The sequence below is a fragment of the Elephantulus edwardii genome, unplaced genomic scaffold, assembly GCF_000299155.1.
Source record: "Elephantulus edwardii isolate Elephantulus edwardi_28Jun2011 unplaced genomic scaffold, EleEdw1.0 scaffold00057, whole genome shotgun sequence".
Taxonomy (NCBI): Eukaryota; Metazoa; Chordata; class Mammalia; order Macroscelidea; family Macroscelididae; genus Elephantulus; species Elephantulus edwardii.
Genome location: NW_006399807.1, coordinates 219,187 through 239,846, shown reverse-complemented (window position 1 = coordinate 239,846; position 20,660 = coordinate 219,187). Strand labels below are relative to the sequence as shown.

At 38.5% G+C, this 20,660-nt stretch overlaps 2 protein-coding genes across 2 annotated transcripts in view; both read right to left on the bottom strand.

Moving 5' to 3' along the window:
- Positions 1-20,660, bottom strand: part of ATF6 (activating transcription factor 6) — a 353,926-nt gene that overhangs the window by 130,711 nt on the left and 202,555 nt on the right. The window lies entirely within an intron of this gene.
- LOC102872151 (proteasome activator complex subunit 3-like) lies at positions 2,856-3,593 on the bottom strand. The gene is made up of 2 exons (XM_006887359.1): positions 3,436-3,593; positions 2,856-3,210 (listed from the first exon to the last, which is right to left on the bottom strand). Exons 1-2 carry the CDS (start codon positions 3,591-3,593, stop codon positions 2,856-2,858), a joined length of 513 nt encoding a protein of 170 aa, XP_006887421.1.

Sequence of the window (20,660 nt, the reverse complement as noted above, 5' to 3'; positions counted from 1 at the left end):
GATAATTTCCACACTCTGTTGGGTCACTTTTCTTTGGAATGGGAACAAATATAGATCTCTTCCAGTCAGTTGGTCAAGAGGTTGTCCTCCAGATTTCTTGATACAACTTGGCGAGCACGTCCAGGGCAGCATCTGTTAGTTGAACTACATCAATTGATAAACCATCAGTTTCTAGGGCTTTATTTTTTTGTCAATCCCTTCAGTCTCAAAAATACCATGAGGATTCAGACCACAGCCTATTTAAATGAGGATAAAAGTTGTCAAGTGTGTGTGCAGAAATATTCTCATTCTTAGATATCAAAGGGCACCCAAAAAAGTAACTTTTACTCAACACTTTTCAAAATTTGTGAAATGTAAGGCACTCTAGTGAAATGCTATGTAGCATGCATGCTACTAACCAAATTATTATGTAAGTGTGACAGGTGGTGATTTTTGAATTATGAACACACTCTGATAATACTAATAGCAGAACAAAGGGACTCTGAATAAACATATTTCAGCAACCTACATTATCTTAGTCATTGCTGTTAAAAAAAACAACAAACCATGGCTGTTAATTCTGACTCATGGCAACCCTCTGTCAGGCTTCCAAAGTTGTAAATGTTTACAGGAGGAGACAGACTGTCAAGCTTTCTCCCTTAGAGAGGCAGGAGAATTCAAACTATTAACCTTTCAGTTAGCAGAACAGTATGTAGTGAACCACATAAACCAACATAACTATTTAAACGTTGTGTGCTGTCAAGTTAAAATCAATTGACAGCTGACTGTCCAGTGTGTTTTCAGAGGCAATAAATCACAAAGGAGGAAATATCCATTCTTCTACCATGGAGCAGCTGGTGAATTCAAACTGTGTGCCTCTGGGATTGCAGCATATCTTCTTACCACTAGGCCACCAGAGCTTTGTGCTGTCAAGTCACTTGCGACTTGTACAAAAAGCCTTAAAACCTGCTCTATCCTGTGTCAATCTTATTGTCTCTAATACAACTTCCCCCATAACCCCAGACGTTGAATCAATCCACTCATCGAGGGTCTTCCTCTATTGCACTGTCCCTCCACTCTCGCAAACATGATGTCCCTCTCCAAGGACTGGTCCTTCCTTGTAACATATCTAAAGTATGTCAGATGAAGCTTCAGAATCCTTGACACCAAGGAGCAGGCTTGTTTCACCCTCTCCAGGACAAACGTGTTTGTTCTCCTAGCAGTCCAGGGTATATTCAACACTCTTCTTCAGCACCACAGCTCAAAGGCATCAATTCTCTTCCTATCATCCCTAGTCATTGTTTAGCTCTCTAATGCATAGTAAGCATTTGTGAAGACTCATTATAAAGAAAATGTCAACCTTGTCACAAGCAAGAAATTTTCCCTGGTGCCTAACTCTGCAATAACTTAACTTATTGGCAAATAAGACCTAAATCAAACCCACTGCCACTGAGTCAATTTTGTTTCATTCTATAGGTCAGAGTAGAACTAACTCATCAAGTTTTCTGTACAGCTTTACAAAAGCTGACTTTCTCCTACAGAGTAGCTGGTGGGCTCATCTGCCAACCTTTCAGTTACCAGTCAAGCACTTAACTACTGTGCTACCAGGGCTCCTTCCTTCAAATGAAGGTCTAGAAATCTATAAATATTAAACTTTAGAAACAAACATTAATCGTATAGATTGCTTTCAAGAAGACAACAACGGCTTTCTCTCAACCATTACCAGAAGCGGAGGGGGGGGGGAGGGGGGGGAGGGGAGAATGGTTGTGGAACTCTCTATAACATTTTAACGTGTTTAAGAATATATAATGTGGTTGAGAAACTCTAATGAGAATATTTAAGAATTATCTTGAGCAAATGAGAAATAACTAGATATAATAGGAGCGGTTTTGACCTAGCAAGAAGAATGTTCACTGTAAATCTGAAGGCACATGGTTCAAATCCACCAGCTGCTCTGCGGGAGAAGGACTGACAATCTCCTCCTGTGCTATTACTGCCTCTGAAAATCCACTGGAGGGTCAGCTTTGGTACAGTTCCAATCCAAGGGCAAAACAACAACAAAGAGATTTAAAAAAATAAAAAACCAAAGAAAAAAACAACAAAGAGATAAAAAAAAGATATATAGAAACTATTCTGAACGGTGTAGAGAGAAACAAAAAGCTATTGAGATGGTAGGTTATGTAAGGAAAGTTGTTTTCACAGATTCTTCATTCTAAGTGAGGTTCAGATGTCTGCTTCCTTTGAAATATTAAGGTCTATTACTCTTTATATGCTCAATTTTCTTATATATCAGAGGGGGAAAATATTAATGCCACCAGTACAAATAATAAAGAAGGAATTTATCTATCTGAAAATTTAAGTTCAGATAATACTTAAGCCATTCAAAAATGTTATATTTTATTTCAATCTAAATTTGAGGCATACAAAGACCACAACCCATTTAATATGCTTTTCCTTGCAAAAAACAAATGATGGTGGGTTGAAGCATTTCTGATGTTTGAACAAAGTGTCCGAGCAGAACATTAGGGAGAAGCTTCACTTTCGTTTTGTGTTTTAAGTAACATCTGAAGCCATTCAATGTTATCAATTCCATAATAAGGAGACCCTGGCCAACATTCCTCTAACAAAGCTGCTTTTTAAAATGGCAGTTTTTAGGCAATTTTACCACCTTCTCTACCAGGTGGTTTACCCCACTTTCCTCTAGAAAGCAAAAGTAGATAAAAATTAAATCAAATTGATTCAGTATAAGGATAGGCTGTACAGGATTAAAAATGAACAAACACATGCAGTCGTTTCATCACCTGTAAAGTCATTAATAATTGCCTGCCTGAACAGCTCAGTTAATTCCTGATGGCAGGTGGGCTGAAGAAAGGTTTTCAGTACAGGTTTTCTGTGTTAGCGCTCCGAGGGGTCTTAATCTTTTCGATGTTTTTGAGGATTACATCATGCAAGGTGGCATACTGGTTACGAACGTGCAGAAGAATCTGTCGCACGCTCAAGTACTCATTTTCGTCGACCTCCGCCACTGTGCGCCAATAATCCTCCACTTGGGGATACTTCACGATCTTGGACACCAATTTGGCCCGAGTATTGTAGTAGGTAGAGAAGCGGCGCAGATAGGAGGCTGCGGTGCTCTCCACTGTCCACAGCTGGTCCACTGTGTCTTCCTGGATAGACACTCCGAAGTTGTTGCCATCTTCCACCTTGGGGATGAGCAGCTGCACCCACATCCTCACTGTGTTGCATTTCTCTCTCAGCAGCTCGATCTCAGGCTTTACCCGCTCAATCAGCTCCACCAGATGCTGATTGCTCCTCAGAAACTGTCCCTCACCCCCTGGCAGTGCCAACGTGGTTGCAGATGGGGTCTGCAGAGGCTGTGAATCCCGGTTAGGCCCATCGCCCACGGTATCTGGGGCAGCATGGAGTCCTGGAGTGGGCACTGAACGGATCTTTGACAGGTCTTGCAGGCGGAGCTCCTGGACCCGGTTATCCAGCTCAGACAGCTTCTGTGGGAAGAAGGTGGCCACCAGTTCTTCGGCCTCCTGGGCAATGCGGGCCCTAAATGAATCCACTTTCCCCTGAACATCCTGCTCCACCTTCAACGTCGAGGCCATTGCCTGCCGTGGCGTCCAGAATTGGGGTGGGCACGATCTTCGTTTCTTCCTCCCTGGGAGGCAGGAGCTTGGGCATTTGCCACCACCACCAACTCCCAACAGACCCGCCGGAAATGACGTGCTGGCAGCTCCAGAGCGCATGCTGCTCCGCTCTTCCCGGGCTGCACCAGGACACCGGGAGGCAGCTGGGGTCCGCGAGCTGCTAAAAGGACTTGTGTGCCGAGGCTGAGAGGGTTTAGTTAAGGGTCAGAGGCAAAGCCTTAGGAGAGATCAGGCAGGTCTAATGACTCGAGCAGTCCCTTTCTTTTCCCACTGGCCTGGAAGCCAGAGTAACAAGCGCAAATCCAAAGCACTTAATTGATAAAGTAAAGGATTGATTGAGCAAAAGGTGAAATCTGTGTGCTCTACGTAACAGATAAAGAAATCCACAATGCTTGGATCCACAACACAGAATTTATTGTAAAAGAAAAGCACCCTGCAACTAAATGGGCTCTCCAGAGCAAAACTCACATCTGGAGAGAGCTTTACTCACAGTTTTATTGGTAATCTGAGTTTATCCACGCTGTTCTCCATAGAAAATCGGAAGGAGTGTATTTCACTGTGGTATTTTAATCAAATTAGCAGACTTCTGGGATGGTCTACGGCTTACTTAAGGAAATTTTTGGTTTAAAACACAAATTTCTATGACTTAAAACATCTTTTTACATAATAATTTAAAAGTTTAATATAAACTGTAGTTTAAGTATCAAAAGATATTTCTTCAGTTGGATAACTATTGTGGTTGCATCAGAAAACATACTTGTTTTTAGGAAATATACATTCTAGTATTAAGGGATAATGATGCATGGTGTATCTAACTTATTCTCAGATAGTTAAGAAAATCTGAATAAGGAGAATAATAAAATATGCGGAGAAATGTCAAAAAGTGATTAATCTGCATGTAACTTTTTCTATAAGTTTTAAATCCTTTCAAGGTAAAAAGTGTGTGTGCGTGCACACACACACACACACCCTTTTCCCAAGTTTTTAGAACCATAAAGCCAAATTCTGTAGCATTCTAAAATTTCAGTCTACACAGTACATTTGTTATCCTTCCCCTGAAATGCTTTCCTTTTGTTCTCTGCATTACATATCTAAACTTTTATACTAAAATTACTAAAGATCATTTCAAAAAGTGTCACTGTAAAGATGTATAATATAGCTCAATATTTACTTACCATCTCAAACTGTAAAGTGCTTCAGGGCAAGGCCAGGTATTGTATCTAACACATGTGGCATAGAATGGGGGAGGTCAATATAAGCCTGATGAAATGATCTTGAATAAGTAAGATTTTACATAACTATACGTCATTTGATCTGAAACTAAGAAGGAGGAGCCTGCAAGACAAATGTTATTACAGGCTGGATTTCCCAACAAGCAGACTGAGAAACTTCTTACAAAAAGTTTATTAGAAAATACTCGTGGGAAGGGAAAGGCTAAGCAGAGGGAGGAGTTGGACTGCAGTGAAATAGCAAGAAAGACAAATGGCCCTTCAGAGTTGTCCTGAGTTGGGAACAAGTTAATTCCTAAAGAGAGATCTGGGCAGTACATCATAGCTGCAGTTACGCATTTAAGAAAACTATACTACCCATGTACAACAGCAATTAAAGTCTGTTCAAGTCAATTATTCTGGCATCCACTGCTGTCCAGTTAATTCTAACTCATGACCTTATAGGACAGAGTAGAAATGCTTCAAGGTTTCTTTCTGAATATGGCTGGTGAGTCGAAACTGTTAATATCTGGGTTGTTGCTGATTGCCATCAAGTCGAGCACGACTCACAGTGACCCTATGAACAAAAGGACTGAAATCTTTCTATAACTATCATTTATCAAAGTACATAGAGTTTCCAGAGCAATACTGTTTAGGAAGTGAACAGCAACCCAAAACTTGGCATGCTATGCTACCAGGATGCCTTTAGCAATAGTGAAGAGCTGGATTAGGCTTAGTTTTCTAGAGAAGCAAAAACCGATTAAATAAATATAAAATTTTGCTCCTTTAGATCCATCCTCTCCTGACAATAATTTTGGCTTTTTCTTTCTTTGCTGTCTTTTGAAGAACTTGTTGCTTTCTTTATCCTTTATACTATTCTACAGCTTCTCTGGTTCTTGTTCACTAGTGTGCAGTTCATCAAGTCTGTTCTTAAAATAGCCTCTAAATTTATGAGGATGAATGTGGCACCACTGGATTGGAGAAAGACTCATCAACAACTTGTGTTATGTGGATGATGCAACTCTGCTTGCTGAAACTGAGGAGGACCTGATACAGTTGCTGCAGAAGAACAAGGACTGCAGTCTTTGATATGGATTGAAGCTCAATATCAAGAAAAAAAAAGATTGTCATCACAGAGCAAACTGGCAGCCTCATGATAGATGGACTGACATCAGAGACAATATAATTAGTTCAGGATAAGGCAGTGTTTAGAGTTCTTGTTCACAGAGTCACTCTAAGTCGCAGACACAAAACACAGTATCAGTCAGCACATAAAACCAAGAAATTCAGATGGGATATAATCAAGGTCATATTTTGGTTCTCTTACAGAATTGTTTCATTTCTTCAGGTTCAACTTGAACTTGCATTTTGAACAAGAAGTAGTGAAGTATCTTGTTTGATGACAGAACACTTGGTGACTTCAGCTATTCTATTTCATGATGTGAAATAAGAATTTGCCATGTTTCCTTTCCTTGTTAGTAAAAGTGGCAGCTGATAGAAAAATAACAGATCATTTTTCTTCCCCCACTAATCATCTGCAATTAGTAGCTAAAAAATGCTTTATGAATTTGCATGCCATGATCTGGGCCATGAAATGATACTAAGCTCAATCAAGTGGACAAAGGCCAGGGACAGCTGTGTAGAGGGTGGTCAGTTTCTCTTTTCTTCACAGCCCTGCAAGGTTCACCCACTGATGCTAATAACTGATGCATCTCTCTTGTTCTAGGAATATCTACAGATTTATGGACTGGTTTCTCCTTGAAATAGCACCCAATCCTCAAATTAAACCCCATGAAGAAAGTATTCTGTGGCCTTTTGGATGAGTTTCATTTATACAATTATTCCATACACCTGTGGTATCAACTATTGTATATAAATGCGAACATAAGACAGGGGTTGACATTTAATACTTCAAAACACATTTTTCACTGATTTCTATTTGTAAAGGTATAAATCATGAGGCTAAAGTCAATATAATCTTAATACTTGGCAGATGGTATGTATCCCCTTATAATTATAAAAATCCTCATCTCTTAGGGAGCTCTGGTGGCTAAGCGGTAAGGTGCTGCACTGCCAACACAAAGGCATGAGGTTTGAATCTACCAGCTGCTTCACAGGAAAAAGACTGGCAATATCCTCCCATGCAATTGACTACCTGAGCAGTTTCAACTCAATGGTACATAACATCATCATATCTGGGTTATAATGGATTTAAATTATCAAATCAGTGCAGTGTTGGTCTGTCAGCTGTAGCTGATAAAGTCAACATCTCCAGAACTCTAACTCGGTCTCTAAATCTAACATATGGGCACAATTTTACTGAGTAGGAGGGCAATACACTTAATGTAGTTAAGGCTATGGAGTTAGCCTGGCAGGTTCAAATCCTGGCTTTGCTATTTACTAATGATATAATCTGGTGCAATATTTCTGTTGTTCATTTTCCTCATGCATTGGCCTACCAACCCAAAGGCTTACAGTTCAAATCCACAAGCTGAAAAGCTGGGTAATCTCCTCCCATGAGATTTACTGACTCTGAAAAGCTGCTGGAGGGTCAGCTATGGGTTAGTTTCAACTAGGCAGCACATAACAACATAAAATAAGTATTATAATAACTATTGTTACTGTTTTGAGGAATTAGTTAATGAAAATCTATAAAAAGTTTAAATATTGTATAAGAGTTCCTATCTTGCCACATCCTCTCCAACATTTATTACTTGCTGTCCTGTTAAAAACCCTGCTACTGGAGTGAGATGGTACCTCATTATGGTTTTGATTTGCATCTCTCTTATTGCCAGTGATTTTGAGCATTTCTTCATGTGTTTGTTAGCCATTCGAATTATCTTCCTCTGTGAAAATTCTTCCCATGTCTTTTGACCACTCTGGAAGGCAGTTTGGCCCTTCCTCAAAATCACTGTGAAATACACCCCAAGGAAATGAGAACCGAGGTTCAAACAGACTGTTCACCAATGTTCATAGCAGCATTTTTTACCATTGCAAGGACATGAAAACAGCCCAGATTTCCAACCATAAACAAATGGATTGAGAAGTTATGGTACATACATACAATGGAATACTATGCAGCCCCAGGAGCAATGATTTTATAAATTATTACCCAACTTGGAAGGGACTGGAGAGCATTATGCTGAGTGACCTAATCAGTCCCATAAGGTCAAATACTGTAGAAAATTATTATAGAATGAGTATAAGGAGGGGGAGAAGTGGAAGCAGAGAGGTTAGAATGTGTGGCAGTGGAAATTAATTATGAGGTCATACAATTTGGTGGGTGAGGGAAATGGAAAGGAACTGGTGTGAAAAACAATGTATTAGAATTCTGTAAATACAGTAGTAATAGAAAAAAATTAGAAAAAAAAGTTTAAACATAGTAACTGCTCAATAAATGTTAGCAGTTATTGATGAGGCTCCAAAATCTCCCTGTGGCCATTTGAGATCAGGCATAACTATGAGTTCTAAGCAAATAAATCAAGGTGTAATGTTCTTATTATTCAGTATCTTGTCATTTAGCAGTAGTGGCTAATTGTACTACAGAGCTAACAGAAGTAATTTCATTTAAAAAAAAAAACCTTTCTTGAATTTCTAAGATGATCAATATTTAAAGACCATGTTATAGAGGTCATAGAGGAGACAGATAAGCACAAATATTATTGGCTTCCCTGGCTGGAAAGTGCTCCCCTAGGCAGAACTCCTTCTGGTAAAATCAGATGCTACCTCACTCACTCACTGCTGCTGAGTCAGAACCCACTCACAGGTGCACCTTTACAGCAGCTGTGGATCCAAACATCCTGCCTTTGGGTTAGCAGTGCAACTCCCTGTCCACTAGGTGCCCAGAGCACCCTGTTGCTCCCTGATCAAAGTTCCCTATTGCTCCCTCTCTTTTCCAACTCATGAATACACTGGGTGTGTCAGAAGAGAACAGTGCTGTTAAGCAATGACGAGTCTTTGAAAGTGGATCACCAAGCCCTTCTTCTGGGGCACCTCTGGGTGACTTGAACTTCCAACCCTTTGGTTAGCAGTGACACATGTTAACTGGTTTGTATCATGCAGGGACTATTTTATCACACAGAAATACTGTGCTGGTAAAAGATCTAATTCTTTATACAAGCAATAATAGCCTAATACCCACATGCTTATTTATGAAGTTCATATTACTGCTCTGAAGACTTACATAATTGTTATGCCATGGAAACAATTATGTCTATATTCATTGTTCCTTAAGAACATTGGTTTTTGTATGAAGATGGCACTGAAAGCAAAGAAGGAAGCCCCTGCCCCTCCCAAGCCTGAAACCAAAGCAAAAAGCGTTAAAAGCCAAGAAGGCAGTCCTGAAGGGCATCCACAGCCAAAAAAAAAGAAGATCCACATATCACTCATCTGCCAGCAGCCTAAGACGCTGCGACTCAGAAGGCAGCCCAAAAACCCCCGAAAGAGCATCCCAAGGAGAAAATAAGTTTGACCACTCACTATGCCATCATCAAGTTTCCCCTGACCACTGAGTCAGCCATGAAGAAGATAGACGATAACAACACACTTGTGTTCTTTGTGGATGTTAAGGCCAACATGCATCAAATCAAACAAGCTGTAAAGAAGCTCTATGGCACTGAAGTGGCCAAGGTCAACACCTTGATTAGGCCTGATGGAGAGAAGAAGGCTTACTCTCTACTTGCTCCTTTGGATGTTAACAAAATTGCGATCATCTAAACTGAGTCCAGCTGGCTGGCTAATTCCGAATACAAATTTTTCTCACCATTAAAAAAATAATAATAGTTTTAACAATGAAATCAACTAAAAATGAACAAAATTTGAGTCTTGGATTTTTTTTAAGGTGCTTTTTAAGATGCAGGAGTGGCATCCACTTCCTAAACAACATGCCTCTGGAAACTCTATGAGCTTAGATAAATGACGACAGTTATAGAACAGAGTTCAGGTCTTTGTTCATAGGGTCACTACCAGTCGTGCTTGACTAACAACAACAAAATGCTTGAGCCAACGACTCTCAATCTAAGACACTGGCAGCTTTCTTGTTTACAATTTCTCTTTTACAGATGAACAGTTATCTAGTCTACTATTTCTCAAATTGAACTAAATCAGTTCCCTGAAGTATTCATTTTGATAATAACAAAAATAATTGATATAAGCACATTCTAGATAATATTATAACATTATTGTTGTTATGTGCCATCCAATTAGAATTGACTTGTGGTTGACCCTCTAGCAAGTTTTCAGAGGCAGTAGATCACACAGGAGTTGACTGCCTATGTTTCTGCCACAGAGCAGCTGGTGGAGTCAAACTGCTTCCTACCACTATGGCCATCAGAGCTCTCTATTATAGCATAATATAACAAAATTCAAATTGGTTGGGAGCACAAAATATTTTTTATGATAATCACACCAATTATCAATAATTTAGTCAGTCAGAGAGGAGTCTGTAAGTAAAATTGTTCTCTTCCCCCTCCCCAAAACAACTATTGCATCAGACAGAATTAAGGTTTCCTAGTATAAACAGAGAAAACAGGAGGAAGAACTAACAGCACAGAAATGTTTTATTAATAATTTAAAGTAAATGCACTATGAGAGTCAGTATCACCTTCACTTGCTGTTGTGAGGTGCTGTCAAGTTGACGAGTATGACTCATAGTGATCCTATGATCAGCAGACTTGAACTATGTCCTGTCCTGTGCCATCTTCAGCATCTCTTACACATTTGACTCCATTACTACAGTCACTGTGTCACTCCATCACATCGAGGGTCTTCCGCTCCTTTGCTGACCCTCCACTTTTCCAAGTATGATGTCCCTTTCCAAGGAATAGCCTCTCCTCACAGCACACCCAAAGAATGACACAAGTCTGTCATCCTTGCCTCCAAAGAGCATGCAAGCTGTACCCTCTCTTAGACAAATCTGTTTGTTCTTTTGGCAGGCCAGTATTCGTCTCCAACATAACGGCTCAAAGGAACTGATTCTGTGATTAACCTTAATTCATTGTCCAGCTTCCAGAATAGCAAATGATTGAAAAGACCAGCTGTCCTGCCAAGATATCCATATGTCTCATTGTGTTAATGATTTACTGTTAGAGGTACAACACCTAGCTAACAATTCACTGTAATGGAAAATGATTGTATGTTGCTAATTACTTGTAGCTTCTTGTCAAGAACCACTGAGTCAAAATTGACCCTCTAGCACAGTAAATTGCATGGGTGGAGATTGCCCATCTTTCTCCTGTGGAGTACCTGGTGGATTCAAACCATGCACCTTTGGGTTGGCAGAGTAGCTTCTCACCACAAGGCCACTAGACCTCCCTTCTTATAACTTAGGTGGGTATATTGTTTTTGCCTATTTCATACAAATATAATCAACATCCCAAATTAACACTGATTTAAATTTTACTAGCTTTGTAATTTTACTTACATTTCATTAATAGTCATCTCAGATTTGTAATTGTAGAGCTGGGTTGGAAGTTCCTAGAATTTCTTTTTATGTATATATAATTAATAAACATTTTCATTTAATGTAAGGACAAATATTTCACTAGGCCATTATTGTGAAAAGAGTAACTGAGCAAGATGTGTTTAAATATTCCAAAGGGAAAAGGGCTGGGGAAAAGGGAAATCACTAAGAAAGAAGAGGTTACTGAGCAGATGTGGGGAGTAAAGGAATAGCAAAGGTTCAATGGGGACTTAATCAACAGTAGTTAACTCCATAAAATACAGTGTATATGAATGACTGTATAAAACACAATGTACATAAATAAAACATAATGCAAATGTAAGATTATATAAAACACAGTGTACCTACATGAAACACAGTGTATATGAATATACAAAATGTATATGAATAAACACAAAGCATATGCAAACCAATAAAAATGTTCCAAAAAAGGGGGATATGGAATTCAAGTTTGAAAAACACTGTGCTGCTAAGAATCTTCTAATTCTTTGCACAAATAGTTACAAAATTATCTTCTTCAAATGCAAGCCTGATCACATTTCTGTTTTCTGTAGGGCAAAGACCAAATTCCTTAAGCAAGGGTCAAAAGTCCCTTCCTGATCTGGATCCTACCATCTTTCAGAACCTCCTCTACATTCCAACAACTGTTCCCTCACACATTCTATGCCCATATATTAATATTCACTTCTCTATGTGAAATGCCACACTGTTCCACCTACCTCCCATTATCATCTTACTCGTCCATCCTCGAGGAAACCTTCCTGATACCTGCTCTGACTCCTCTATGAAGTCAGTGTCCAGGTATATAAGAGTATAATATTTACTTCATAGAGTTACTGAAAGGATTGAATGAAATAGCATATTAAACAGCTAAGAAAATTCATGCTCCTAAATACTAGCAGGTTTTTTTTTTCCTAAAAGAGCATTTTGCATATATCTCTTTTATAGTTCTTATCAGTGTTTTAAACTTGGATTTACAACTCAATTTCCTCTGCTATAATAAACTCCTCGAGGGCAATATTTTATCATACTATCTTTACATGCTCTACAGAAGCACAATGTCTAGCAGCAGGTCATGTTCAGTGAACATTCATTACTGAATGAATAATGAACTAAAGAAACAGACTAGGATAAAATTTTATCAGGCAGCACATAACCAGCAGAAAAGATGTGACTATCAAGAAACACTTTTTCCTCTTTTCCTGGAATAACCTGATGTGAACAGTCATAAAAAAGTCTATTTTTGAGCTCTAGTAGCAGTCTTTTGGACTGAACTCTTTAGGTATTTATAAAGGACAGATAGGAAATATACTTCTTTTTTCTCTCCCAACAATAATATGCAGAGTTTTATATTCTGTTTTTCACTCTGGTAAAATGCCAGAATTACATAAGTTAAAGTATTACTTAGCTCTAAAACACAGCCCCTTCTTAAACAACAGGAGTTCATTTGTAGAACAGGAGTCATGCAGTATTACATGTTTGTGCAAAATAAATGTATTGGGGAGTACACATCAGGAGTAAGGGTGATGCTGGCTCTGACTCATACTCCTACTGTTTATTTATGGCTTCTTATTAGTGTGAGATTTGTTTTACTTGGCAAAAACACAAGATTTCAACTGACGGAGAGAGGAAGATGTAAGAAAATGCCTAAGCCTAATACTCCTGGAGCTGAATAATAATCTGTAACTCAGTGCTGTATCAACTGGCTCCCCAGGGACTGGTACCAGCTGAAATGACTCCAGAATTACAAATTTCAAGAGCTGCAGATTTTACTGTTGAAACTAAGCCTTGATTTACTAACAAATTTATTCCTCTATAGAAGAATATTCCATTTATAATTGCTGAATTCAATGTTGCTTACCACTGAGCCAACTAACTCACAGCTGATCCTCCTGTGGGTTTTCAGAGGCAGTAAGTAAACTGCACAGGAGGATATCATATTAGTATACAAAACATATACAATTTTTAAATTTTATATTAAATTTACTGGTAACAGAAATAGCAAAAAGTAAATTTTAAAAGACAAGTCAAATGATTTATGTTTCAACCTGAGAAATAAGGAATTTTTCAATATTCATTTACGATAACTCTGTCTTGTAAGTCTGCATTTCCTGTTCAAAAATACCCATTACAAACTCATGTTCAATTACATATTTATTTTTGCTTGGTTTCTACTTTCAGAATGTAAGCTTTGGAAAAGTAAGAAGTTTTACTTGTTTCATGCACTATAAATGAGAATAATCTGGAATAGAAAAAACTATCCAATCTCTTGATTAAGCAATAATGCTTATGATAGCTACAGCTAGAAGAGTTTAAAAAATTATAAAAGTTGGGAACTTATTCAAATAAATAGTCTCAACTTAGTACTTAGTAGGAATAACGTTGTTCAGGCTATTAAATAAATTCTTCAAAGACATGAGGAAAGGAACCATTTATGCTTTGAAGATATTTCACATTTTTGTTTTGTTTTCAAAAGTAAAAGAAGAGGCACTAGTTTAAAAAGTTTTGGGGTTTGGATTCCCTGGCCCTTGGCAGTCCTGTATGTCACCAAATACAATGTCTTCCTCCAGTGACTGGTCCCTCCTGAATATGTAAGCTCGTAGGAAAATATTCTGTTGTGCTTTTTAACATTTTCACTGGCTAGGTTTTGAAAGTAGACTATCAAGCCTTTCTTTCTATGTTGCCTTAGTTGCAAACTGCTGGAGTTTTCATTACTAACCACTGTTGTTGTTATAGGTGCCTTCGATTAGGGTATGACTCATAGCAACCCTATGAACAACAGATCTGAACCCTTTCTAACCAGTGCCATCTTCATTTTCTCTGATGCAATTGAGTCCACTGATACAGTCACGGTCTCAATTCATCTAACTGAGGGTCTTCCTCTCTACCTGACCCTCAACCTTTCCAAGCACAGTGTCTCTCCCCATGGAACAGCCTCTCCCAATGCATGAGAGATGAAGCTTCTCCATCTTTGTCTTCAAGGTGCATTCCAGCTGCACTTTTACCAAGACAACATTAGCACCATATAAATAAAATTGTAAACAGAAACAACTGAATCTAAACTTATTTTGTTTCTAAGAAATATTTTGCTTTTTTAAAAAACAAACAACAACCCTCAAACTCATTACTATTGAATCAGAACCAATTTACAGCTGGCTCTCCCTTGGATTTCTGTAGTCGTATATAATTCATGAGGAGATTTTCCATATTTCTCCATTAGAGTGGCTGGTAATTAGAACTGCCAGAGGCATGGCTTTTGGGTTAGTAGTGCAATTCTGGTCTATTTGCTCTAATCTAAGCACATCACAAAATTGGTAAAATTGGTAAGAGAATAATAGCTTTCAAACAACTGGTGTTGTTATGTGCTGTCGAGTCGTTTGCAACTCATAGCGACCCTATGTACAACAGCCCTAAACCCTGCTCTATCCTGTGCCAATCTCATTATGTCTGACACACCCATCCCAATTACCCCAGTCACTGAATCAATCCACCTCATAGAGGGTCTTCCCCTGCTGCGCTGTCCCTCCACTCTGCCCAGCATGATGTCCCTCTCCAAAGACCTGTCTCTCCTTACAACATGTCCAAAGTATGTCAGATGAAGCCCCAGAATCCTTGCCTCCAAGGAGCAGCCTAGTTTAACCCTCTCTAGGATGAATCTGTTCGTTTCCTTGGCAGTCCATGGTACATTCAATACTCTTCTCCAGCACCACAGCTCAAAGGCGTCAATTCCCCTTCTATCCTCCCTAGTCATTGTCCAACTCTCTGATGCATAACAAGTGATTGCAAAAACCATGGCCTGTATAAGGCGCACCTTAGTCTCCAGAGAGACACCGTTGCTCTTGAGTACTTTAGAGAGGTCCCTAACAGCAGACTTTCCCATCACAATACATTTTTTTATTTCCTGGCTACTGGTGCCAAGAGTGTTCAAACAACTAGCAATTCTAAATTAACAAGTTAGGTTGACTCTCTCCTTTGTCGTTGTTGTTATTAGGTGCCACTGAGTTGAGTAGGACGCATAGTGACCCTGTGAACAACAGATCTGACTCCTTTCCTAGCTTGTGCCATCCTCATCAACAGTGAAACACCTGAGCCAAGTGCTGAAGTCACCAAGTTGATCCATCTCTTTGGGGGTCTTCTGCTCTTTTGCTGATCCTCGACCTTTCCAAATATGATATCCCCTTCCAAGGAATAGCTTCTGCTAGCAACATGTCCACATTATGAAAGATAAAGCTTTGCCATCTTTGCCTCCAAGGAGCACCTTTTCCAAGATGTACCTGTTTATTCTTTTGGCAATCCATGGGTTATTTAGCATTCTTCTCCACCACCACAACTCAAAAGCATTAACTCTTCTTCTGTCATCCTTATTCATTGTCAAGCTCTCACACACATACACAGCAAATACTGAAAAGACTATAGCCTTTATCAGGACACCTTAGTCTTCAAACTGACATCATTGTTCTTCAGTACTTTGGAGAAGTCTCTGACAGCTGTCTTGCCCAAATAAGTATGTCTCCTGATCACCGGTCTTTATCCACCTATCATGACCTTGCTTATCGGCCCAATAGTGAGCACCTTTGCTTTCTTGATGTTGACAAGTAATCTATATTGAAGGCTGTGGTTTTTTTACCTCTGTAGCAAGTGTTTCAAGGTCTTATCTATATAAAGGCCAACATATTTTATCAAAAATAAGCAAGACAAACTTTATTGATAAAAAAACTGACCCAGAAATGCCTCAGCCAAAATTAAATGGCTTCATCAAAACAGACCTGAGCCATTTTATAATTTTACTCCAAATTATTTTACCAAGAATTTCTAATATTTTTAGTAATTATTTTAAACTACTAGTTTAAAACTTCTATTATCTATAAAAAATGTCACCTACATTATCTAAAAATAATTGCAATCTTGTGCAATTGTTGTTTCTTGTGTACCACAGAGTCAGAACTGACCCACAGCTGAAGCTCTAGCAGGTTTTCATAGGCACTTAATTGCATGGGAGGAGACTGTCTATTCTTCCCCACGGAGCAGCTGGTGACCCAAAACCACATGCCTTCAGGATTGCAATGCAACTTCTTGCCACTAGGCCACCAGAGCAATTAAGTCTATGAGTAATTAGTAAACTTATGCTGATATATTTGAAAATCTATATATGATTATAATGTATATATATATATTATTAATGGTGGTAAGAAAACAGTAATTACTAGCTTTGTGTTACACGTGAAAATGTTTATCTTATCTTCTATATGTTGTTATGTACTGTTAAGTCAGAATTGATCCACAGCTGAACCTCCAGAGGGTTTTCAGAGGCAGTTAATCACATAGAAAAATACTTAATCAAATAGGAAAATACTGCCCATCCTTCTCCCATGGAGAGGCCAGTGGATTCAAACCACATGCCTTCAGTATTGCAGCCCAGATCTTACCACTAGTCCACTAGTCTTCTATATGGTGGTGGTGGTGTTATGTGCCATTAAGTCACCTGAGACTCATAGCGACCCGATGCACAACAGCTCTTGAAATCTGCCCTATACTGAACTAATCTCACTGTCTCTGAGACACCTGCTTCCATTGGTCCAGTCATTGTGTCAATCCATCTCATTCGGGGTCTTCTCCTGTTCCATCTCCCTACCATCCCAAGAATAATGTCCTTCCAGTTCCTCTGGGAAACATGTCCAAAGAAGGTGAGATGAAGCTTCAAAATCCAAAATCCTCCAAAGAGCAACTTGGCTTCACCTTTTCTAGGAAAACCTGTTCTCTTGGCAGTCCATGTTTAATAATCTTCTCCAGCACCACAACTCAAAGATATTGATTCTTCTGTCATCTTTAGTCATTGCCCAGATATCTGATACATAGAAAGTAATTGCAAAAACTATGGCTTGGATAGGGTGCACCTTAGTCTCTGGATTCACATCATAGCTCTTCAGCATTCTGGGGAGGTCACTGACAGCAGATTTTCTCAATGCAATTAATGTTTTGATTTCCTGACTGTTGGTGCCAAGAGTGTTGATTGTAGAAACAAGCAAGCTGAAATTGCTAACTATCTCAATCTCTTCATCATCTATCATAATGCTGCCAATTGGCCAGTGGTGAGAATCTTCTATATGACCACCTGCTACATCAATCATACCTTCTTCTGATCTATTTACATTGATGATTCATGTTTGATGTCTACATGAAAATTTCAGATTAAAGACTAGTTTCTTTCTACTAAATCCATTAGAATAAATGTGATATGGTCAACTGAATGAACAGCTGAAACCTGGTATTGGTCATTATTCCATTTTCTACATGTATACAAAATCTCTAGTTTATATGTGAAATGAATAACAAATTAGTCTCAAATGAATAACAAATTAGAACCAATAAAACAATTATTTCAAAAATTCTACCCCATCTCCATTTTTTCTAAAGGCATATATTTTCTCTCTCTCTCCCTCCCTCTCCGTCTCCCTCTCTCTCTCTCTTCTTTCTCAATGCTGTTGAGTTAGTCCAAATTCATAATTGATTCTCCCGCAGGTTTCCAAAGTTATAAATCAAATGGGAGGAGAATACTCCTTTTTCTCCCAAGGAGTCCCTGATGGATAGGAATCACTATGACTTTTGGGTCAGCATCAATATTTACTAAGGACTAGCAGGTTTTGGTACCATGTCACCAGAAAATTTCTCTAAATCACACCTTCGTAAACCCAGTTAGACAGCAGATGATAATATACAAGTTACTGCTATAAAATTTTTGTGGTTTTAATACTCTTTTTGAAGGTTCTAATTTTGTCTTCCTTATATCTGTCTACTGATGAATTATGGGAAAAGAAGTATTAAAATGGCTCTTCATGGAGAGTTGATGGTGGGAGGAGGGGTCATGAATGACTGTGCTCCATTTATAAAAACCTTGCCCCTATATTGTTCTCATCTGTCTTTGATTTCTTCAAACTATTACATTTCAAAAATTAATCACATCATCATAGAGAAATGAATATATCATATCATATCTATAATATCATATATACATAATATGTTAGGTCCTGAGCTAGTAATTAATTAACTATTTCATGTAAACTTAGCAACCAAGGGAGATGTTACAATTAATATTCCCATATTATAGAAAATTGGAAGCAAGAGTGGCATCCACTTCCTAAACAACATGCCTCTGGAAACTCTATGAACTTGGATAAGCGTTGATAGTTGTAGAAGAGCTTCAGGCCTTTTGTTCACAGAGCTGCTATGAGTCATGCTCAACTCAAAGACAATCAACAATAACAAATTACAGAAAAAAGAAACTGAAGTTTTAAAAAGGCATTTCCCTAAAGATTTTCAGTTCATAAGCAATATAAAAATCCTGAATCAAATCCATATTTATCGACTTGAAAAGCCATGATAAAAAATGCATAAAATTATTTTCTATTATAAATTAAATAGTAAAAACTAAGTTCAGTAAAAAACCTTCCTCACATTTCAGATTGAAACTAAAAGATGCTACAGGACAAACTAAATACCATGTGCTATTTTCTACTTTTACTACATAGAATAAGTCTATGTGTACATATGCCCAAATGCATACATACATTCACACATATTATGTATACGTAGCGTTGTTGTTAAGTGCTGTAGAGTTGACTATGACACACAGAAACCCTATGAACAATATATATGAACTCTGTCCTATCCTGCACCACTATCCTTATCATCTTCAACACAGTTGAATCCATTGCCACACACAATGTAACAATCCATCTCTATTCGGGTCGTCCTCTCCTTCACCAACTCACCACCTTTCCAAGCATGATGTCCCTTTCTAAGGAACAGCATCTTCTAACATGTCCAAAACATGTGAGACAAAGCTTCACCATATTTGCCTCCAATGAATATTCTGGATGCACCTTGTCCAACATATATCTGTTTTTCCTTTTGGCAGTCCATGGGATATTCAGCACTCTTCTCCAACATTATAACTCAAATGCATATTCTTTTCCTGTCATCCTTATTCGTTGTCTTGCTCTCAGATGTACAGCAGGTCACTGGAAAGACTGTGGCTTGAATTAGACACCTTAGTATTTAAACTGGCATAATGGCTCTTCAGGACTTTGGAGAGATCTCTGACTGCAGACTTTACCAATGCCATATCTCTCAATCTCCTGACTGCTGGTACCAAGGTTGTTGCCTGTGGATATGAGCAAGATAAAACCATTGACAATTTTAATCTTTTCTTCATCCATCATGATTTTGCCTATTGGTCCAGTAATGAGGATTTTCTACTACATCTACTTCAGTATATACTTCAAGTCTTCTTCACTTTACAAGCAAAGTTGTGTCATCTGTGTAACATAGGTTGTTCATGAGTCTTCCTCCAATCGATGCTACTTTCTTCTTCTTGTATGTGTGTTGTGTACCATCGAGTTGGACTGATGCACAGCTGACTCTCTAGAGGGTTTTCAGAGGCAGTAAATTCTGGGGGAAAGAGACTGTCAATCTTTCTCCCACAGAGTGACCGGTGAATTCAGGCCACATACTTTGAGTTGGCAGTGCAACTCCTTACCACTACTATCAAGTCAGCTCTGATTCAGAGAGACCCTATGAAAACAGAATGAAACTTTGTCCAATCCTGCATCATCCTCACAATCTCCACTGTGCTCAATTAAAGTCATTGTTTCAGTCACTGTGTCAATCCATTTAGCGAAGAGTCTACCTTTCTTTCACTAACCCATTACTTTTCCAAGCTTGTTTTCTTTTTCCAGGGATTGACCCTTCCTGATAACAGGCCTACATATAAAACTCAAAATTATAAAATGTCTAGATGAGAACATAGTTGAAAACTCTTTGGGTTGTAAATTATTACCCAACTTGTCATGGACTGGACAGCATTATGCTGAATGAACTAACTCAGTCCCACATGAATAAATATTGTATAAAATCATTATTGTACAATGAGTATAAGGATGCAGGAGGTTTGGGAGAGGCTGGAAGCTGAGGGATGAGGATGTGCACGGGGAGCGGGGACTGATCATGGAGTTGCACAATTTAATGGGTGGGGGTGAGGGAAATGGAAAGAATTAGTTCTTGAAAACAATGTATTTAAACATTGTAAATAAACAAGTAGAAAATGAAAAAAAAATCTTTGGATTAAGCAAAGGTTTCCTACAACAACAAAAAGCGCAATTAATAAAAAAACCCACAACTGACAAACTGGATTTCATAAAAATTGAGAATTTCTGTTTTTAAAAACAAAACAAAAACACTGCTAAGAGGATGAAAATATAAGCAACAGACTGGAAGAAAATGTCTCCATATCACGAACAGTTAAAGGACTTGTATACAGAATATCAAGGATCCCACATGGCACAATGACCAAGCTCTGAG